This window comes from Anomalospiza imberbis, chromosome 2 (genome assembly GCF_031753505.1).
Source record: "Anomalospiza imberbis isolate Cuckoo-Finch-1a 21T00152 chromosome 2, ASM3175350v1, whole genome shotgun sequence".
Classification (NCBI taxonomy): domain Eukaryota; kingdom Metazoa; phylum Chordata; class Aves; order Passeriformes; family Viduidae; genus Anomalospiza; species Anomalospiza imberbis.
The window spans coordinates 109,706,930-109,727,923 of record NC_089682.1 but is presented as its reverse complement, the minus strand read 5'-3'; the positions used below and the strand labels follow the sequence as shown (position 1 = coordinate 109,727,923).

Below are 20,994 nucleotides of genomic sequence, written 5' to 3'. Positions count from 1 at the left end.
ACTGATGTTAATTTCCATCAGTGACATGGACAATGAACTATATAAACTGAATTTAAATGCTACCAAGACACCAAACAGGGGAAGGGCAGAGCTGCTGCTCAGAGGGACTTTGGCAGATGGAAGGAATAAGCCAACAAAATCCACATAAGATCCAACAGAGTAGCAGAAGGCAAAAGCACAGGCTTTAACTCTGGCAGCTCATGAGTTGACAACCTACAGACTGGATCTGCAGAAGAGGAACTGGATATCTTGATGGAACAGGAACAAAGACAGTGCTGTAGCCTTGCAGTTGATGCAAGTTAACTGCACTGGCAAGAGTGTGGCCAGCAGATCATTCTAAGTGATTGTTACCCTTCTCTGTGGCATAATGGTGCCCTATCTGCAGGACGGTGTCAGCTTGTGGAGCCACTAGTAATAGGAATCTTAACAAACTAAAGGGAATGCGGAGGAGGACTGAAAGGGTTAAGGGGCACTAGGTTTCTTCAGCCTGAGTGGTAGATCTCATAGCTGTCTTCTGCTACATAGCAAGAGGGTTATAGAGAAGATGAAGCCACAGGTGCATTGCAAAATGATAATAGAAAGATGCCCAGTTGCAGCAAGAGAAATTCCAGTTGGATATGGGAGGTGGGGGGGAAGAAATTAACAGGCTGCTCAGGTGTATTGTGGAATCTTCTTTCTTCAAGACTTTCATGCACTACTGGAGAAACTGAGCAACCTGTTCAGACTTTGAATATGGCTCAGATGTGAGCAGAAGGTAGGACTAGATAGCCTTCAGAGGTGTCGTCCAACCTGAATGGCTCTGAAATTCCAGAGTATCCAATACAGTCTGTATATGATATGTTTGGATGGATTAACTATGCAAAAGGAAAAATTGTTATTTTATTCTGACCTATTGCTGAGTGCTTATACTTTTAGGGTGTTTATAATTTATCTAGAGTGGCACAGAAGTATTTGTTTTTATGCAATAATAAAATTAATCTACTTTTTTTTTCTTAATGAAAAAAATTCAAACAAGGTGGAGCACAGGAAATGTTATTTTTACTGTGATACTGGACTTTCCCCTGTTAGTTAGGTTTAGATCCCTTGACATTTAGCTCAGTTTCCTTTTTGCTTTACATGTGTGTAACAACATTTCCCTGAAGTCACAGACCTATTATAAGAATGAACATGTCCATTTCTTAATTACACCCATGGAGCAATGACATCTTGACAGCTCTTTCTTTCTTTGTCACTGAACTTTTCTTGAGATCACCTCAAGGTTACCAGTGCAGTAACAGTGGCTGAATAGGGAAAAGTCCTGCACCATTCAGGTCTCCAGATTTCAAAGGGTGTTGGCTGAATTGGTGACTTCTAAATCCATGTAGGTTTCAAGGTCCTGGGTTGTTTGGTATATGTACTATTTCTTCAGATGACTGCGTCACCTGACATACTCAATGGGACTGGCAATGAAGAGCCATCCAGGAGGACACACATGGTATTCTTTGGTCTTTTTTTCTCACCTAGCACTGACTAGGGCTTGTATAATGGCCAATATAAGTTGTGCAGAATTCAACTACTGTTTGGGCCGGGGGTAGTTATTTGGGTATTTTTAGCAGTTGTATTTCTTCGGCTGGACTCCATTACTGCGTCTAAATGAAAATGAGATTTGCACAGTAGATCTGTACTGCCATTTTAATTTTTTTTCCTAAATTTTCAGCAGCTACAGCTTTTTCTTACAGTTGTTATAAGAGGTAAAAGCCCAAATGGGTGGGTGTAATAATGCAAACAAAACCAAATAACTCAGAGCTGCAAAACTGAAATTCAGCAAGGGAGAGACAAAACCAAAATACGACCATATGGAAACTCTACAATGTTGAAAATGTTTGTTTCTTTAATTCTGAGAAGGAAAATGTTGAAAATGTTTGTTTCTTTAATTGTGAGAAGGAAAAGGCAAAGATTTGTAAAAAACCTTGATGGCAATATAAAATAAGCAGCAAAGCAAATCACTGTAATAATTCTACATACACTTTATTCAAAAAGAACCCTTCCTGAAAATATTAGCACTTGAAAAACATATTGTTTGTGAAAAATTTAGCAAATACCATCAAGTTACTTAAATATACTGCTGCTCTTAGGTTGAAATACATAAAACCCATGGAATGGATTGAACCTATACCATACATCCAAATTAATCTCTTATATTAGTTTGATTATCATAACACCCTATAAGAGACTGTAAAAGCCTACCAGCATAGGCAGATCCTCCTCTGGCATTCTTTAAAAGTGGAGCTCTTTCACCCACACATTTAACTGACCCTATTGTCCCCTGCCTTTCAGAAACTACAGCTACAAATGCCATCTGTATTAGTAATATAATGCACTGAATGACAGTTTGATCCTTTATCTGAGGTATTAGAACAAAGAATAAGTGGTTATTAAAATTATGACTGACTTCAGGGGTCAGTAATACTCGACATTTATGTGAGACTTATTCTCAGAGAGCAGAAATAAACTCCATAGGCAAATGCAAGCTCACCCTCCACTGGTCATGGCTAATAACCTGCCCGTCACACCAGAGGACAAAACGTGGCTGTACAATAGAGCAGCCAGTCACTAGAGATTTCCCAAGAAGCTTCACACAGCAGTGCTAGGCAGACTTGTGAGAAAGAGAGTTGATATACATAATAACAAGCTGTTGGGCCTAAAGTGCTGAATCCTGACTCCATTTGACAAACCCATCTCCTGTTGAATTCAGCAGAAGCTCAGCAGGGGTCAGTCTGTGGCTCAAACAGGAGGGCTAGTCAGCAGGACAGCTACTTAAAGTGATCACACTTAGTGGCTTTGCTGTAGTCTTCCTCTTTTGCCTTCACATTTTGGAGCTCACAAGGTCATTTCACTAATTATAGTGCCATTCCATTTATCCATGAAACATTTGTAGACTGAGATGCCATTTCAGATTCAAAGATTATGGTTACATTTGCAGTAGATTCAATGATTGCAAGCAAGTTAAGAGGAAGGAAGCAGGGAGAGGAAACCAAGCAATGGCAGAGATACCTGTTTGTTTCTTTATTCACTTACACTAAACTATTTCTATTACACAATGTAGAAAGAAAATTATTTCCAAATATTTCCATTCTGCAGTCTGTTTTTCTACAGCTGTAATTATCTAAGGACATAGGCACAGTAACTTCTGTAAGGAGGGGTAATACTCCCTGTCAGCTGGTATAGAGTCTAATTTTCTAGCTATACTGATTGATCCAATACAGGATTCCACCTCTACAAACTTTGTCACAGGAAATTTACTGATGAGGACTGGATTTTTGTCTAATAACCTCCAAGCCAAAATCTCACGTGATTTCTCAGCAGGAGAGGTAAAAAATAGACTTAACTTCCTTTCTTTTCATTTTGCTTCTGGCCTAAGAAATGCTATTGTTTGCTTTAGTTTTATCCTAGGGTCACCCTTTGTGTTTCACCAAGGATGCCCTAGGATATCCAGCTCCCACTGGAAAAGCTTTGCAGATCAGCCTCTCCTCTCTGCACCACTTCACCTCTAGCACCAGGCACCAATGTTCAACTGGGACAAAAAGTACATTCCACATCACATTTACCACAGTTCTGCCCCAGACTTGTGCCAGAGTAAATAAGTAACATGCATCTGCCACAATCCAAGATAAAAATAATAGTATGTTCAGGAAGTCAACAATAAAACGTAAAAAACTCATTGAGAGAATACAAATAGGACTTAAAAGATAAATACTGACAGTCCCCAGAGCCTCCACATTACTAGGGCAGTTGCCTGCTACAGTAGAGGTGATAAAGCTTTCTTCTGTAGCCTGAAAGAGACTTGAAGGCCTCAAAATCAACTACAAACAGAATTAGAAAATGTGGTGTGTGGAAAGAATAATTTTATTAACCTCCCTAAAAGAAAACTCTTGGATAGGCCACTGAAAACAGGAGCATGCAATACTGAGTGGCTAGGAGGAAAGTATTTTGTTTGCCCATTCTAAAAAAAAAAAAAAAAAGAAAATTATTTAATTCTATTCATGCCTCAGCCACACCATGACAGGCTGGTTTAGTTTTCTGCCTCCAGCCACCAGCAGCCAGCAGTGCAAAGCTCCTTTCTTGATGGCCACTGTGCTTTTTCCATTGTTGCTCCCTCAGGTTCAGATAACTGTCTATTTTTGGAGTAGCAGAGCTCCAGACCAAGAATTAAAAGTCTCTGTAAAGGGCAGCTGTTGTACGCTTCTAATACATGACCTTTGTTCAAGCAACAAGCAAGACATTTAAATCCCTCTTGCCTCATGTTTGTGTTGAAGAATCCCTAAATTTAAATAGAAAAAGGAAAGCATGATCATTACATTAAGAGTAATTAATGTATTCTACCCCTTTGGCACAAAAGTGTGTTTTCTAGGTGGTGAGGTTTTTTCAGCTAATTTAATGTCCTATTAACAGCATTCAAAGGAAGGATTAACATGATAGTGAAAATGGGGAAATACCAGATTTAGCACCAAAACTTTTAAATACAAAGATTTATAGTCTAAAGTTTTAAATAATTGTTCAAATTTATAAGAGACTGTTCAAAGCTGTAATTGAAAACTTCTGGAAATATTCATTATATGACCCATAACAATCATGGTAAGACTTGTAAAAGTTATTAGAGTTGTCATCTTAGCACATAAAAGTCAAGACAATGTCACAGATATATCTCTCCTGTGTATATCACTATTGGCAAATTGAATTTAGGAATTTATAGGAATGCACTAGGAATTTGATGATTTGTTTTACCTATCTCTAGAAATGTCACTCATGTAAGTGTCAGCAGCTACTAAAATGGAAATTATTAAAGAGAGAAAAAGCTGCGAACAGCTGCAGCTGTCACCTCCCCATATCTCTCTTTCAGACCTTCAGTTTGGAAGGTCTGGCTTTCATCCTGCCTTTCCTCATTGCTTTATACAAGGCTATGTTCAAACTGGGAAAATTAGAAATCATCTCTAAGTCAAACAGTGTCTGAAATCTGTCCACAAATTGGTTCTCTTTCTCCAGCCTAAATTTCATGGCCCACAGAATAACAGTATCATTCTTGCACAAGTGATCAAAAGTTAGGAGGAGCTCATCCAGGAATGGATGGTGGTAAACTACATCAGCAGCCATAATGTAGTCAAAGTGACAGGAAGACCTAGGAAAGTTCTTTTCCAGATCAATTCCCCAAGACAACTCCTTAACACAAGGCTGGTGTTTGCATTTCTGCTTTGTATTTTGGAGAATGTTGTACTGAAGGTTTCCCAGGAGTTCTGGCAAATCTGTGGCAGTCACAAAGGCACCTGTGAGACAGAGAAAACAAATAAAATATTTGAATATACATCCACTTGAGTAAAAGCCCATTCACAAAAGCCACTGCACAAGCAACTGGTTTTATCAGGTAACTCTCACTGAGGACAATAAAAAAATGTAGATGCTCCCAATAACTCTTAAATATTATGCTTAAAATAAATATTTGCTTCCTTGTAGTTCTACTCTACAGATTGACATCTAAATGCAACTGCTGGGGAGAAATCAGATATTTACTCTATCTTGATATCACATTGGTTAAAAGTACAGTGGCTGACTAGGCATTGATGAATACCAATTACTGAATCCAAGAAGTCAGCATGAGATTTAAGCATTACCTCAGGTTCTTCCCTTCTCACACAAGAAGAAGTTTTCTCAGACTACCAAAAGCTAAAGTTCTGTTAAAATGCAGAACCCACTGACCTGGATTACTCTTGAAGATGAATAGGGTGCCAAATCAGAGAAAACACTACAATGGCTATAGCAGAAAGATCAAGTTGCTGAAGGAGAATACTGAAACACAAATGGATAGAAGGTGACCTGGCATCCAAAATTGGTTTGGTCAAAGGAAAAGGATGCACCAGTCATACCTACATCTGGCTCAACCTATTTGCCGCTGACACCATGCAAAGCCACTAATTTCTTATTTTGACCCCCAGTTTAACATGGTTAATGACAACATATATACTGGGACCTCTTGTATTGTATCAATACACTCCCAGAAAAAAAAGCCACCAAAGCATGTTTCCAAACAAGGCTTTTAGAATTTACTGTTTCTTGCTCTTGGAAGCTTTCAAACAACAGTCTCTTAGAAGAACCAAGCCACATCATTTGTCCTCCATTATTCATCTGAGAGATGTTTCCAAGAGCATAAGAGAGATATCACATACTCACCCAGCAAACTGGCTACTATGGAGACCAAGCCAGTTCCAGCTCCAATTTCAATCACATTTTTGTCAACCAAATTGCATTGTTTAGAATTAGTTTCCAAAAAATAACACAGAACGAGAGCCTGTAGGGGAGGAAATCCATGAACATACTGAACAAAATAATGAACTAAATCCCTTTACTAAATATGAATTGTCACTTAAAAGCATGCAAAAAATTGTTGTCAATTCAAATGAGCAATATTCATTCAAGCATTATGCCTAAAGGACCACAGCTCACTATGTTCTTTGGGCTCTATAGGTCACAAAATGAATGCTACAAAATGCATTTTCATATGCAAAATCCATATAGGTTTGTGAATTATTACAGACAGAAGGAGCAACTACAATTAGATAATCTGTCACAACAGATGACATGAGTTGTAAAATTCCGGTCATCAATTTTATAATTGGACTTACTTCTGGTTGAGATAAAATGTGTCCTTCACAAAAACATTTTGATATAAAGACTGTTTCTGAGAGAAAATCCACAACAATCCTTGTTAAGTTTTTCCAATAATCAATTATTTCTGACAATAATTAATTATTGTGAGGGTTCAAATGGGACAAATAGATTTACCCCCTTTTCTTCTGGTTCAGTTTGTTTGTAGTTTCTATTCGCTTATCTTGTTAAGCTTAGCAAACTTTCATGGTAAATATAGCCACAAAGAGCATCTACAACAGACTCCTTACACATGTATATATAAACTGATTAAGAATCAGTTAATCTTAAAGTGATTAAGAATCTTCAGCTTTTCTGCCCTATCTCACACTGACCAGTGAGTTCTAGTTCACTGTTGAAATAGAAATTGCTAATTTTATTTCTTTCATAAAGACAGTTTCCATATTTACTTCCATATTTTTCTCAGACTTTGATAGCTATATAATCTCCATTGACAAATAAGATGATTGCTATATCCTCTCACAATACAGATGGCCATTTGGAAAGGCAATCATTACCAGCCTGCTCTGGCACAGCAAAATTAGTTTTGCTTTTAATTAATTATGAATGAGGAAAGGAACAGGAGGACTGCTGACCCAGTGTTAACATGCTAGAAAGTAAAACAAAGGGGTTTTTTCCTACCTCTTAATTCAGAGCACAGAAGAGAAGGTAATCCAAATTTACCGAATATCATTTAATCAACAGCACTTTGATATAGAAATCAGTCTGTGTGTACCAGGAATAATTAAAGTCAGGTTCCTAAAGACTGGGTCTGATATTTGACATTATATTGACATTATAATTGACCTTATATTAGGATTTCCTCCTAGTTACATTAATTCCTATAATTCCTTCCCTCAGGATTTTGCTGTATTCCATTGTAGAAACTTGTGGGATGTGCACATGGGGAGGACAGTGTGGGAATGCCATGGGAAACTACAGTTGTTTAGGATAAGGCATTTCTCCAGAGTCCTCTGCCCCCCAGTGCAAATGAGCACATGCCCATCACCTGTCAGTTTGTGGTTGTCATCTCCCCGAGTTCTGGAAAGTTCCCCGTTCTCGTTGTTTCTAATGGTTCCCTCTGTAAACCACTCCTTCCCTTTTCCCTCCTTGGCCCAGTTTATGTTACCCCATCCCTGTTCCTCCCCTACACCCTCTTCCCATTGGATCATTTGTACTCTGGTTACTCCTTCCCTCCCCAGTTACATACTCTGGCCCCTCCTTCCCCGGTGCTCTCGAGTCTGCTTTCCCTGAGTGTGGTTTTCTCCCTGCTCCTATTTCTGCCTCCCTACTCCTTCGATCAATCCTCAATAAACCCGCTTGGATTCCAGCAGCTCAAAAGTCCTTCCATCTTCCTGGTGGGGATTTTAATTACGCTATCCAGGCACCTGTTGACCAGCCAACTGAGGGCCACCCCGTGGGACTCGGTCCAGGCTAGCCCACAGAAACTGACTGGCATAATCAAAGTTTCTGAGGGTTAAATCAGGGAAACTTTGAAATTTGCATTACTTTCCATGGAACATGCAGAAACTTTACTTTCCTTAAAATTTCTGCACTCTTGAGAAATTTGGCTGACGTTTTTCAGAAGATTTCAAGTACAGCTCAATGGAAGTGGAAGGGAGAACATCAAGAGACAGAGATCAAAGGGTTATCTTCTTTCCACAACAAAACTGGCTAAGCCCTTCCAGAAAAAAAAAAAATGTTTTTCAGTGAAGTCCATGACTTTGTGCAAATAATTGGTAGTCAGCCAAACTTGTCATGAACACACACACTGAGGTCACCAAAACATATAGTACAGATGACTGGTCCTGGTCTCCTAAAACCAGGACTATCATTTGGACTTCAAAGCAGAAGAGTAGGACAACTATCCTCAGCTGTGCTATGGTCATACTTCTGAAAAACAGTATGATACTAGGAGGCTGAGGCAGTTGGTAAAGAAATGGAGCATCCTGGGTCTCTCCTTTAGGGACATAAATTTAATCATGCATTGTGGCACCTCCCTGGAGATTTCTTTCAGTCTTAATGATTTCAAAACAGTAAGTTTACTGCATTGTACAGATTCAAAACCTGGAGAAGACTACTTGTATGATGAATGTGTTGCTGATTCTTATATCAAAAGCCAAGGACAACGGCTCTCTCCAACTAGATTTCCAGCTGTTTAAGAAACTGAAAGCTCCAGCTGAACATTTTCCCATGTCTATGTATTAACGAGGTAAATTTGTTCCTTACATGAGTAGGTTGAATAGCTTCTATGAGTGCTAACACCTTGTGAGCTCGTATCACTGTTGTTTCCGCAACCTGGATCTGCCTGCTACGCAGCCATCTGTATTTATAAAACGTATAGAAATGCAATCATCATAAAACTGCCATATTTCTTTCAAAATATGCTCGTAATTGGCTACTAGGATTAAAAGCTACTGGCAAGCGAGGAGGGGACACAAGATCATACACCTTGGGTGATTTGGGCATACACAAGAAATACCAAGTAAGCTTTGAGAAGCATAAATCCACACAAAACCAGGTTAAATTCAGGTTTAGGATTTGCAGAACAGAGACAGAGAAGCACAGAATTATTTCCTTGGGTTTATAACATATTAAAAAAGTATATTTATGATACAAAACAAATCTTAAAATGCTAGATGGGTCCACAAATGAAAAATAACTATACTACAAAAATATTGTACCGATGGCCAGACGACTGCCCCATAACAATCAGTGGCTTCTGTAATTCTTATCTCATGGCCGACAAAGTGAAAGCCTTCCCAGGTCTTATAAGCTATATGATCAGGAAAGAAACGCCTCTCCATGATTTTTGCAACTATCTGTTCATCTTCTTTTTCCCCTGGAAGCAAAAGTATAAAATGTCAGAGAGGCTGAGTGGACTGATAATAAAACTACTAATTCATATTGAAAAGCTGATTTGGAAGCAAGAATATAAATTACATCTGTGAATAGAATACATTTCACCATTAATGGTTAGCATTGTACACAGCTATTCTCCTGAATTCCAATTGAAATTTTCAGTGTCAGACTAAATAACTTCTTTCATGTTTCACTGAAGCAGCCAAGTTCATAAAAGGTAAAGAAGGGGAATGTTAGCATACAATGCTTTCCATTTCAGCAACCCAAAGGAAATTTTTAAACTTCTTTTTCCCTTCAAGAACAGCTGCCCCAGTATAGACACTCACAGCCTTATGCACCCAGATTTTTCATTATTCTCCATATCATTTTACTGTTCACTTTCCCCATATTCTGGCTCTTTTTGACAGTAAACAAAAGGAGCCAGAATATCATTTATAAGTCTGTCACAAAACTTGTGAAACAGATCCTAGCAACACAAATTATGACAGACAGGAGTGAAAGCACTTGTGTTGTCAGGAAAGCTTATCCACCCACCCCAACAGAGCCCTGTCAGAAGGATTCTTTCCAGTTGGCTTGATATCCTGAATGCCATCCCTGTTGCTAAGCAAAGAATATTTATTATAACTAACAAAATCCTGGATAACTCACAGAAGAGGCTTCATTCCTTTTCAGCGGAATACCAAGCTAGTTTCAGTTTTGCCATCATCTCACAAAATTGAACCACAATGTCAGAAAAAAAATACGTAAGTGAAGCTGTCTAGAGCATTTTCTTAGCAAAGTCTAGATTCATTCCAAGTTTTCATGGGAATTTTGCTTTCATAGCCAACTATGATCTGTTGGCAAACCAGTGAAAGAAAAACATGTTTACAAGCTCCACCTTCTAGAAAGCATGCTAGAGATTTAGATAACTCAGTTACCACCTTGTCCAAAGCAGAGTTTCTGTATCAAGCCTGCAGTTCCCATCAAAATCAAAGATATTAATTTTGGGATCTTCTGCCTCTGGAAAATGAAACCATTTATGCTTTCATCAACATAAAGACTTTGCTCTACTGAGGATTCTTCACATTTTCTTCCCCCTTGAATCATTGCTGTCACAGGACATAATGGCCCCAAGTGTTGTCATTTACATTGCCATATGCCTCAGTATTTTGATTGTGATAACTTATGGACAAAGTCTCCCTTCCTTCCTTGTGATACAAGGCCTAAGGAACAAAAGCAGGGGAGAACAAAGGAAAAGATGATACCAGACAAAAAGACATCATGAAGCTGCTCAAACTTATTGGCCAGTGCTTTAAGCTTGTAACTCAAATTTCAGCATCACGGGAAAATAGAGAATAGCAGCCAACAAAGAAGAAAAACCAAAAATATTTGAAGTTGTTATGTTGACACTAAGACACAAAAACTCAATAAAAACTGACTAACCAGCCACAGTACTTGTAGAATTTATTGCAGGGGGAAAGAACCCTAATCATGGGACACAGCAAAATTAAAAATAATATCATGCATATACTACTGGGGAAAAAATGTTTTTACAAATCTTATTAATATAACTAAAATAAAATGCCCCACATTGAAACTATGGTATTTTAAGATGTCAGGAAACAAGCAGTATGTGTCAGCCTCTTCAAGCCTCTGATGTTAAGCTGGGAGAAAACACATGCATCACTATGCCTGTAATCAGGGAGCTCTTGACAAACATGAGCTTAGTGCCAGGGAAATGCTGCTTCAGGGCAAAATTAATCTTTCTCTTATGAAAGAAGCAATAAAAAGCTGTCTTATTACACATATCATAAGTGTATTTAATAGATCATCCTCTTTCCAAGCATACCAGATAGAGCCTACTTTTAATCTTCTCTGATTGCTTAGAGCAGTCTGATCTTGTTCTGTGATCATTACTAGCTGTGGAAGTAAAAGCTATTCTTTCTATTACCTTTCAATTACAACCATTTTTCTTGATTTTCCTCCTTGACATCTGTTTTGGTTCCAATTTTGTTGAGAAGCTGGTAACTTATTAGATCTTAACTTATAAAGCTCCTGTGAGAAGATCTATAAAAGTTTAGCAGTATTACAGCTGACCCTCTAGCACTCAATAAACATTTCCCACCTATTCCCTATAGGATCAGCAAACTTTCTACTTCAGGTTTGCATAGCACCTACACTAACAGAGTTTGTAAGCCACTGCTCTCTTCCTGAGCACTGTCTGTACCCCTGAAAGAAGAATCCCAAATCTGCTGATCAATAACACCTCTTGAATTTTTGCCCATCTTATCCTTTTGGTAATCTTCCAGGTGGCTTATCTGGAGAAGCTTACACTTTTTTTTTTTCTTTCCCTTTAAGAAAACACTACTATTCTGAAGAATCAAAAATAATACCTGTTTCTTCAGAGTTATCATATGTTAGACAAGGCCCAAAGGAGAAACTTTATCAGAACAAGGATGTTAATGATCCCGACAAAGAGTGCTGACAAACTAGGAGTGCTGAATTTTAGTCAGATTCACTTACTTCATACAAGTTTACCTTTGAACAGCAAAAAATACTCCTCTGTTTGCTGCTTCTTATCTTTCAGAACAACATCTTGTGGGAGTGCACAAAAGTGCATAAGTTATTTTTTCTGTAACTGCCCTCAAAGGACTGAGAATAGAAAAATAAAGAACTAGTGGGAAATCTTTCAAGTGACACAAAAATTGTTGGAAGAGTAGGTAAAATCCAAGTGAGATGAACTCTTTTAATATCTGAAAACATTAAGGAAATTCTGCTGTTACTTTGATCAAACCAGTTCTTTGATAACAGGTGTAAAAAGCTGAAAGGGGGCTATTCTCCTGGAAGTGTTTACCTCTGTATTAGTGAATATTCTCATGTTCAGAAAAAAAAGCCCTGAAATTATGAGTCAATGAATGGATTCTAATGACATTTTAAACAAAAAGAGATGACTCATCAGTGAATAGGGTAGGATAAGAGAAGAGGAGGTTTGACTGGCCTGGCTATCAGTTCTTGTAAGAATGGGAGTGCATAATGGGCATTTCTAGCAATACTAGTGGAGCACAGATACTGAACCATTAGAACTTAAAAGTCTGCCAAGATTGGCTCCTCCCTTCTTCACAGAGACAGAAGAAGACAAACACACGGGTTGTGTTCAACCAGATAGGTTTGCCCTCACCCCTCTTCTTTGATGTGGAGAAGTGTGGAAGTGGTGTACACACAGAACTGTGTTCTTCAGCCTATTTGTCTATTTGCATGAGCAAACAAGATACCACTGGAGTTTCTAGTGCCAGAACCTTACTTACAGTAAGATGAGGCAGTTTGATCCAGTCGAGGTAACATATAGAAATTGAGCTAATTTTTCTTAGTGAAACAGAGCAAACTCCCTTGTCTTGAACTTGTGTACAAAAAGTTACCTCTATAGATGCTCTAAATTCTTCAAGAATATCTTTAAGCTTCCTAAGATTTTTTGCCTAATAGGTTAATTATTTACACTGTTCTTTGGAATATTTTAGATAAAGTATTGTTTATTATAGAAGTCTACCATCTTTGGAGCATCTTCCATGAGCTCACTTTATTTTACATTAATATCAGGACTAAGGGAAAACCTCATGTACTGTTGACACATCTTGCACTGAATCAACTACGTCAAATGAGCCTAAACATCCTTCACAAAGGCAAAGCAACTAAAATGCAAACAAAGTTTTCCAGACAGACGTACTAATCATGTGGAAAACTGGAGTTGTGAAATCAGTGGCAGGTTAGTTAGAGAAATGTGTGTCAAGCTGCAAAATCCTGTGTAGGGAACCAGAGGATTTTGCTGACATATTCACACGTCATGTTAAACAAATGTTAAAATAGTATATGTTAGAACAAAAGCCTAAAGAAACAAAATGATGTGAGTTCTGCTAAGAGAAAGCTGGAGAAGTCCTTCAAGTAGGGAAGGGAAGGTAGAAAGAAAATAACAGGAAATAGACCAGGTCAGAATGGAAAAAATTGCAAACTGCAGCATCTTTTTCTATAAAAATGAAGGCAATCTTTATGTGCACAATTCCACTTAGAATTGGTAGAAATATTACCTGTTTAGAAACAAGCTACATGATCAGCTTTTTACACCACTTGTCACAAAAAATCTAGATACCTGAATTAAAACATAGCTAAAAAAGTAAAAGGACCCTTCCACCATGAAAGCTGTGAAGAATAGACTAGCACTCAATATCTCCAATTTCAGACTCATTCACAAAAATCACATACAGTAACAAAACATACTCCAAGTACTTTGCTAGTGGATTAGAAGAAGTATTGACTTAAAAAAAAAAAATCCTCACCCATTGATTCATGGGAACAACCTACTGGGAAGAAAACAACATATGTGTCTTTCGAGTGTTGGCCTGACTCTGCTTAATCTCAGGAGGTCAAATGGTGTCACAGCCCAATGTCATAAGGAAATAAGATCCAGTCACCTGCTTCTCTACTGCTCTGATGGATTTTCTCCAACTGGCAAAAGGAATGAAATCTAAGACTTTAGCATGAACTTGCCTTGACCAAGTTCAACCCCATAGCAGCATATTCTCCCATCTTCAGAAGCAGTATACTCTCATCTGTTGAGCTTAGATTTAAAGTTTGCCATTTAGACTTGTTCTTACAAATATTTTAATACCATGTATCAACAGCTGTGAAGATGGTCCCACTATGACTTCTCAAAACTGCCTCCACAGAGGAGGACTACCTGTGCTGATATTACTGATTGAGTGACACTAGAGAGTTTCTAAGAGATTCCAAGAATTCATAATACGCAGGACTTTTCAGATCACCCCCCACTCTGGACGCACAGAAGTGAAGTCATCCAAACTAAATATTTAAGATGTATTTTATTTATATAATGTGGAAATAATGGATATGATACATATTGCTTATATTAAATATATATATTGTCGCTATCTGTATATCCCAAAGTCAAGAGGATACCTACAAAAAGATCAGTAAGGGAACAAACCTGCAACCAGTTCTGTGACTGTAAGAGATGACTGGAGAAGAGTTACATTACTCCACTGATAGAAATTATCCAAAGGTATCCCAATAAATCCAAATGGGGATTTCCAATGGCTCACACCAAATTTATCCTAAAACTACATAAAGGTCACAATAGTAAGGGATTCTGGAGTCTCAGAATTTTTACTGAGCTGCTGACATGTCAGGATCAGAGCCCTAGTCCTACAAGCACTACAGATGGCTCCATGGAAACATACACAATCCTGAATCACAACGTAGGCCCTAAATTTTAGGCAGCATCACTTTAGTATCTTTATTTCCTTCCACTTATTTCTCTTTTATTCCATTTCAGCCTAAGGGCTCTCATAGGAAGGTGTTAGGAGGGAAAGCTATTCATGCTCTTGACTTCACTGAGGTCAGATGTAACCTACACCTTTCTAAGAATATAAAGCAAAGTATCATTCCAGTATGTCTAAACTGCACAGTCAATTTTTCCTTACTTCATCCCTACCTACAAAAAGGGATATCATCACATAAGTGTAGGCATTCCACTACATTCACTACAAGCGCAGTTTGCTGAAGCGATGGCAATGAAGGCGTGTATTATATTGATTAATCTGAGGTAGCATGTCAGGGTAACAAAATGCTTGAAACTTTATACTTTGAAATGAAGAAATACAAAACTGCAACCTACAGGCAGCCTCTTCTCAGCCAAGAGACAAGATGCACTTAGCCCAGAGCATGAGGACACAAGAACAAGAGAAGGGTTTGCTCACAGCATCCAGTCAATGTATTTACCCAGGCTTGAGAGGTGTGCTTTCAATTTCAAATTTACAACACTGATATCCCAGCCCTATCCAAGTCAAAGGTCATCTAAAAACCATTAAATGGCTGTAAATAGAAATACTGTGGTAATTTTATCTCCTGAACACATAATGAATTCAAGTTTGCCAAGTTCTTCCCTTGTTACTTCATCATGTTTATCTGTCATTGAAAACATCTCCGAGTCTAGGCTCAGAAGCTATTTACTTTCTAAAAATAACTAAATTATTTCCCTTTGACTACAAAGCAAACTCCATTCTTAAATTAGATGGTCTAATATACATTATAAAAGACAGCTAACTTCCTGACAGATAGGAAGAGACCTAAAAAATCACTGTCAGTATTCACCTATTAATAATTCTTGATTTCTAAAATATTCCTTTACATAAAGGACCTGAAAGTAACCTAACAACACCAACCTATGCAGTCATACCACTTTTCTTATGTGGAAGTTGAGATATATTATTTATTGTCAAATGCAGCTACTGCAAAGATTAAAGAAGTGAAAATAGGAAAGATGGGCACATGGCTGAGAGGGAAGAATAAGTTACAGACTTCCCTACAAAGGTCACGTATGCCTTGATTATTTGAGTGTTGCCTCCAGCCTCTGTTCTACCCATACACAAGAAGTTTTCACTTGAGTTTAGCAATGTCTTAAGCAAAGACATAGCTTAGGTGTGTCTACTTACTGAGGGGAGAGAAAGACAACAGAGAAGTGTTAAATTAAGAAGAGAAGCTATCAGGAAACCAGGATTGCAAAGACCATGCTGGAAGGATAACAAGCAAGGGAAAGTCCAACTACAAATCAGGCACTCAGTTGTGAAGAGGCAGACTTGGGGTCCATACTCAGGTCCCAGGATGTTTTTCACATTTTACAGCAAAGTCTTTGGAGTCAGTGAAAAAGCGTCAGTGCAGAAGAGAATGAGAGAGATAAGAAGCATCTTTAGAAGTAACCCAGGAAATATGAATGAGGTGCTACATCACTACCTCCTCCCAGCTGAATTATCTTAAATTATAAGTTACAGGGTTAGGATGCTTTTCACTTGGGTCCTTTCCATACCTAAATGTCCCATTTAAGGTACTGCTCTGGACTCCACCAAGATGTTTTAAATGATGGCCAGAATTGCCATCCATTAGGACACCTGTCAGGCAGGGCAAGTAGAAGGAGTGTGTCCCTTTTAAAATGTCAGGAGTTACAAGAAGGTTACTAGGTCAGAATTTTCTCAGATATTGATGGATTAAAAGCTGAGCCATGGCCAAGTGAAATGAGATGATGGTCTGTTAAGGACAAATACACCTTGCAAACTTGTTCTTCTCCTTTTGTCTCAGAGATAAAATTAATCTGGGGTGAATTTACATAATGCAACTAGGGTAAAGTAATTTAGTTTCCCAAGAAATTAAGACAGGAGTGGTAGCATCTGGTCTCAGAAACATTTAGCCAAGGAGAGTTAAAGCTAATACGAGAAATCATGTGAGGAAAGAGAGACATCTAACAATGCAGGTGTGGAGAACTGATTGTTTAAAACCACAAAAGGAATGATCAGACTGGGTGAGGACCAACCTGTAAACTGAGAACCAGTAGTAATGGGAATCATGAACAAAAATAAGGAGTTTTAAAATGGAGAATGTATGACAAGTAAATTAATAAGCAAAGTGGAAGGGACCAAATATAAAGAGCTCAGACTGTGAGGGTGGTGCAACACTGGAAGAGGTTGCCCAGAGAAATTATGGATGCTCCATCCCTGGGAGTATTCAAGGCCAGGTTGGATGGGGCTTTGAGCAACCTAGTCTGGTGGAAAGTGTCCCTGCCCATGGCAGGGGGTTTAGAATTAGATGGTCTTTAAGGTCCTTTCCAACCCAAACCATTTTGTGAGTCTATGATCCTATGACTGAAACTTACAAAGAAACCGAACTGGAATTAGAACCCTGAGAAACAGATATTGAGACTGGGCAGGTGAAATAATGAAATAGGAATGGAAAACAGTAGAGAAAAAGGATGAGAACAAGGCACAGGCTCAAAGTAATCGAGCAGGCAAATCTCCATGCATCACTTTCATATGATGCATGATCTGAACCTCCAGAATGATCAACCTCCAGAAGCTGGCACAGAATTTAAGATGACAAAGTCTGTAAAGATATCCAATTCATGTCTCCTCATTCTCTTAGATTAATGTTTATAGACATGGAAGAGAACTACCTGGTTCTACACAGACCACAACTCAGCTGAGGTTTTACACAAAAATATTATGAAAAACAAAATAATTTTTCAAATGTCCTCCTTTTGCACTCAGTTATAGAACATAACTAGACCCCATCACAAAACATATACATTTGTCCTAATACCTTGTCTACTCCTGATAACCACTAAAAAGGGGACTATTTATGAAGCTTTAGAATCCTCAAAGATGTGCAGCCATGAAAGTACTTAAGAGAAAACACTGCCAACAGCCCCTGAAGGTATTTGAAGGTAAGGTCTGAGGCTGTCTAGACAGAAATCAGGCTTGTAATAACCAATTCTCTTAACTGTCAGCCTGTAAACAAATCTGTCTGAAAAGCTTGATCATAATCACAGCTTCATTCCTTGGAACCAGGCACAAGCAAGTAACCGGAGGACAGATGCCAGGCACCAGCAGGAAGCTGCCAGGACAAGAGTATGCAGGTATAACATACTTGAAATATCTCATGCAATGCTAGCATACTACCATGCTATCTGTTGCATTTTCTGTACAAATGCCATAAACACAGTTCTTCAGAAAAAAAATAATTAGAAGATAGCTCATTGTCAGCAAGACACTTTGTTCCTTAATAATATTCTTAAGTGCAACAAGGAAACATAGTGAAATAAGAAACATTTTACCCTCTTGCCTTTTGAATTCTCTGACCCCTTGATTCTGTAGATGATTATGCTGTGATGATATCAAATCCATATTATGCCACAAACCCTAGAACAGAGAAACACAAGTCTGTCCCAATAAAATTACTTTATTTATTCTTTCACACATAAGCTTCATTTAAAAAAAAATAAATTACAGGTATTATGCTACAATTTACTTCTATTGATAGTAAAGACAGGAAGACACATAAATATCAATATTCAAGGCATAAAAGTACAAGACACAGCAAACTAGTTCTACTGTTATATTCTCACAGAGGAAGAAGGACAGACTGAAAAAAAACCAAAGTTTTGGTTACTGTTTAGGTCTATTTTATGAAATTCTAAAGTTAGAATCAATTAAAATCAGGTTCAGTAGACTTATAAAGGATTGAAAGGAAAGGTAGAAACAAACTCCTGAAAGAGAAGAAAAATTGCACCAATATGATCTAATCTTGTTTGAATTAACTGGCTTGGAAGGGAAGGAAGCAATCTAATAGGAAAAGCTGCACATGAGAATAAGGGAGCAGGGTCTACAAATAACATGCTGAACAGAAAGCATATGTGCCTATATGAACAGACAAAGAGCATGCTGGAGAAAAAAGTAGTAGGAAAAATTGGACAGAGGACAATACAATTTTCTGCTGTCTGCAGAAAAGCAGACAACCAATAGTCTCCAATTCTTGATATTTTACAATCAGAAAGAACACAGAGTTCACAGGAAAAAAAGCAAACAAAAAAACCCACACAGTGCTTTGATTATTTTTGATACTTTGATATGATTTTTAAATGTCCACTCATGTGGAAAGTTGACTGATTTTTTTCAGGATGGTTATAGGCAGCATATAGTTAATAATCTACAGATGACTAAACACCCAATAGGGATGCAATTAAATAAGGCAATGACTAAAAGAGTATCTCTCCATAGTGGGACCAAACAATAAAAAAAAAAAAAAAAAAAAAAAAAGACATTCAAAATAAAAATATATTCTGAATATCAGATCATCCTCACAGTACAAAGTCTTAGGTAGGTTTTTCTCTCAAAACTTCAGGATCAAGAGGACAGTACGGAACAGTCCTCTCCTGTTTGAGAGGATGCACCTTACTCTCTTGACTTCATACCACAAAAGGCATACAGATTTAATGTTTAATTTTACTACTACAATACCAGCAGCCATTATGCTGTTTGAAGGTGAAAATAATTTAGGGGCTTCCTACATGTCACCACGGCACACAGAACAAAAATATTGCCATTATATTTATGTCTATACATGAACTCAGCAATAGGAACTTCGTTAGATAGGCACCAGAAAAGAGACTCAGTGGGATTCAAAGTCTTTGTATGGATCTTCAGAATAACAAGTGGCATAAGAAATTACAGAAAATATTAAGCAGAAAATGTTACACACATCCATCAGCTTGTTGTCTATATCAGAAGTAATAAAAATGACAGATTTCCTTCTCATTAGAAGACAAAATAAAAGGTAAAATCGCCCTACAGGACAAAGCCTTCGCATTTTGTGGTCCTCTACATTTTTTATGTCATTCTAAAAATATCCTGAGGTGCACTGAACTACACTGCAACCCAAAATAGTCCAACATGGGCATTCAGGAGTGCTCCAAGCAACTAAACAGTGCAGAACAGCTCAGTTACACTGTTTAAAGCGAATGATACAAACAAATTTAGCACAAAAGACAGAGTCAAGTGAAATACCACTGGCATCCACCGCATTTTGGTCAACGTTACCTGAATCTCTCACAGCTTTCCAAAGATGGTGCTCCAACAGCAAAGTCCTTATCTTGCCTGTGGCTTCCCCCCAGACAGCCGCAGGCAAAAGCGTGTTCCGAAGCCTGTGTCACACATTGCCAACATCCCCACAGCGGCAGCAATCACAAATCCCGACAGCTGCAGCCCCTTACGTAAGGGAGCAATTTTGTAACAGCAAGAGACACCCCCGCTCAAGGGAGCTGCAACCACAAAGTAACCAACTCGGGAGCACTGTTCACAAAATAAATAGTGGCAGGGTGTTGGCAGCTCCTCACTGCTACTAAAAGGTAACCGAAGAGCACAAAGCCGTTCTTCAGAGCCAAAAGGGTCTTCCAAGAGAAAAAAATGACCAAGGGGAAGGTGTGCTTTTGCAGCTGAGGTATAGGAATGCATGCTCCCGTTGGAATGCAGAACTGTAACAAGGCACACAACCCCCAAAAACCTAACCCCGTGACACAGCTGTCAGCCTGCACAAATACAAACATACCACTCTGTTGGGGAAGATGAAATAGGAAAACCTTATAAATATGATTGCCTGGCAAAAGATTTGGAAAATCCAGACATTGAGATGAGAACTAGATTTGAAATAACAAACCTTGACTACTGAATAACTAGAAAACAATAGTATAGCCAGGCTGAAAGCAATCCCCCTTTCTGATTAAACAATGCCCTTTACCTGCAGATAGGTCCAAGGGTCAAATGGAATGCTCTGTCTCACCCCCAATGTATGGTTCATCCCACACCTGTGATCCTCCCCTGAAGTATCAGGTATCTGTGACCCCATTGGCCCAAGTCCTGTTCCAGCCCACCTTGAAGCCCCCTGATAAGGTGTGCCCGAGGGACCGGACGCTCTCTTGGACCTTCCCCTGGGACCCTCACCTGGAACCCTCACTCCCTCTCTCTCCTTCTCCCTGGGCCTGCCAAGAGTTGCGCCTGGCAACTCCAAGCAGGGCCTTTCCCCCTTTTAATAAACCACATTTTCTAAGGCCTGACTTCAGAGATCTCTCATCCATCCAAACCGTCC

General features: G+C 38.5%; 1 protein-coding gene across 2 annotated transcripts; it reads right to left on the bottom strand.

The window, feature by feature from the left end:
• Positions 1-1,894: 1,894 nt before the first annotated feature.
• Positions 1,895-20,098, bottom strand: LOC137469631 (protein-lysine methyltransferase METTL21E-like). 2 transcript variants are annotated; one of them, XM_068182563.1, is made up of 5 exons: positions 19,950-20,098; positions 18,188-18,272; positions 9,360-9,517; positions 6,202-6,319; positions 1,895-5,300 (listed from the first exon to the last, which is right to left on the bottom strand). In XM_068182563.1, the coding sequence occupies exons 2-5, from the start codon at positions 18,255-18,257 to the stop codon at positions 4,876-4,878; spliced, it is 771 nt and encodes a 256-aa protein (XP_068038664.1). In that variant the 5' UTR covers positions 18,258-18,272; positions 19,950-20,098; the 3' UTR covers positions 1,895-4,875. The 2 variants fall into 2 exon arrangements, with proteins under 2 accessions (XP_068038664.1, XP_068038665.1); XM_068182564.1 differs by lacking the exons at positions 18,188-18,272; positions 19,950-20,098 and adding an exon at positions 8,905-8,998 and having other exon boundaries at positions 9,360-9,481.
• Positions 20,099-20,994: the final 896 nt, after the last annotated feature.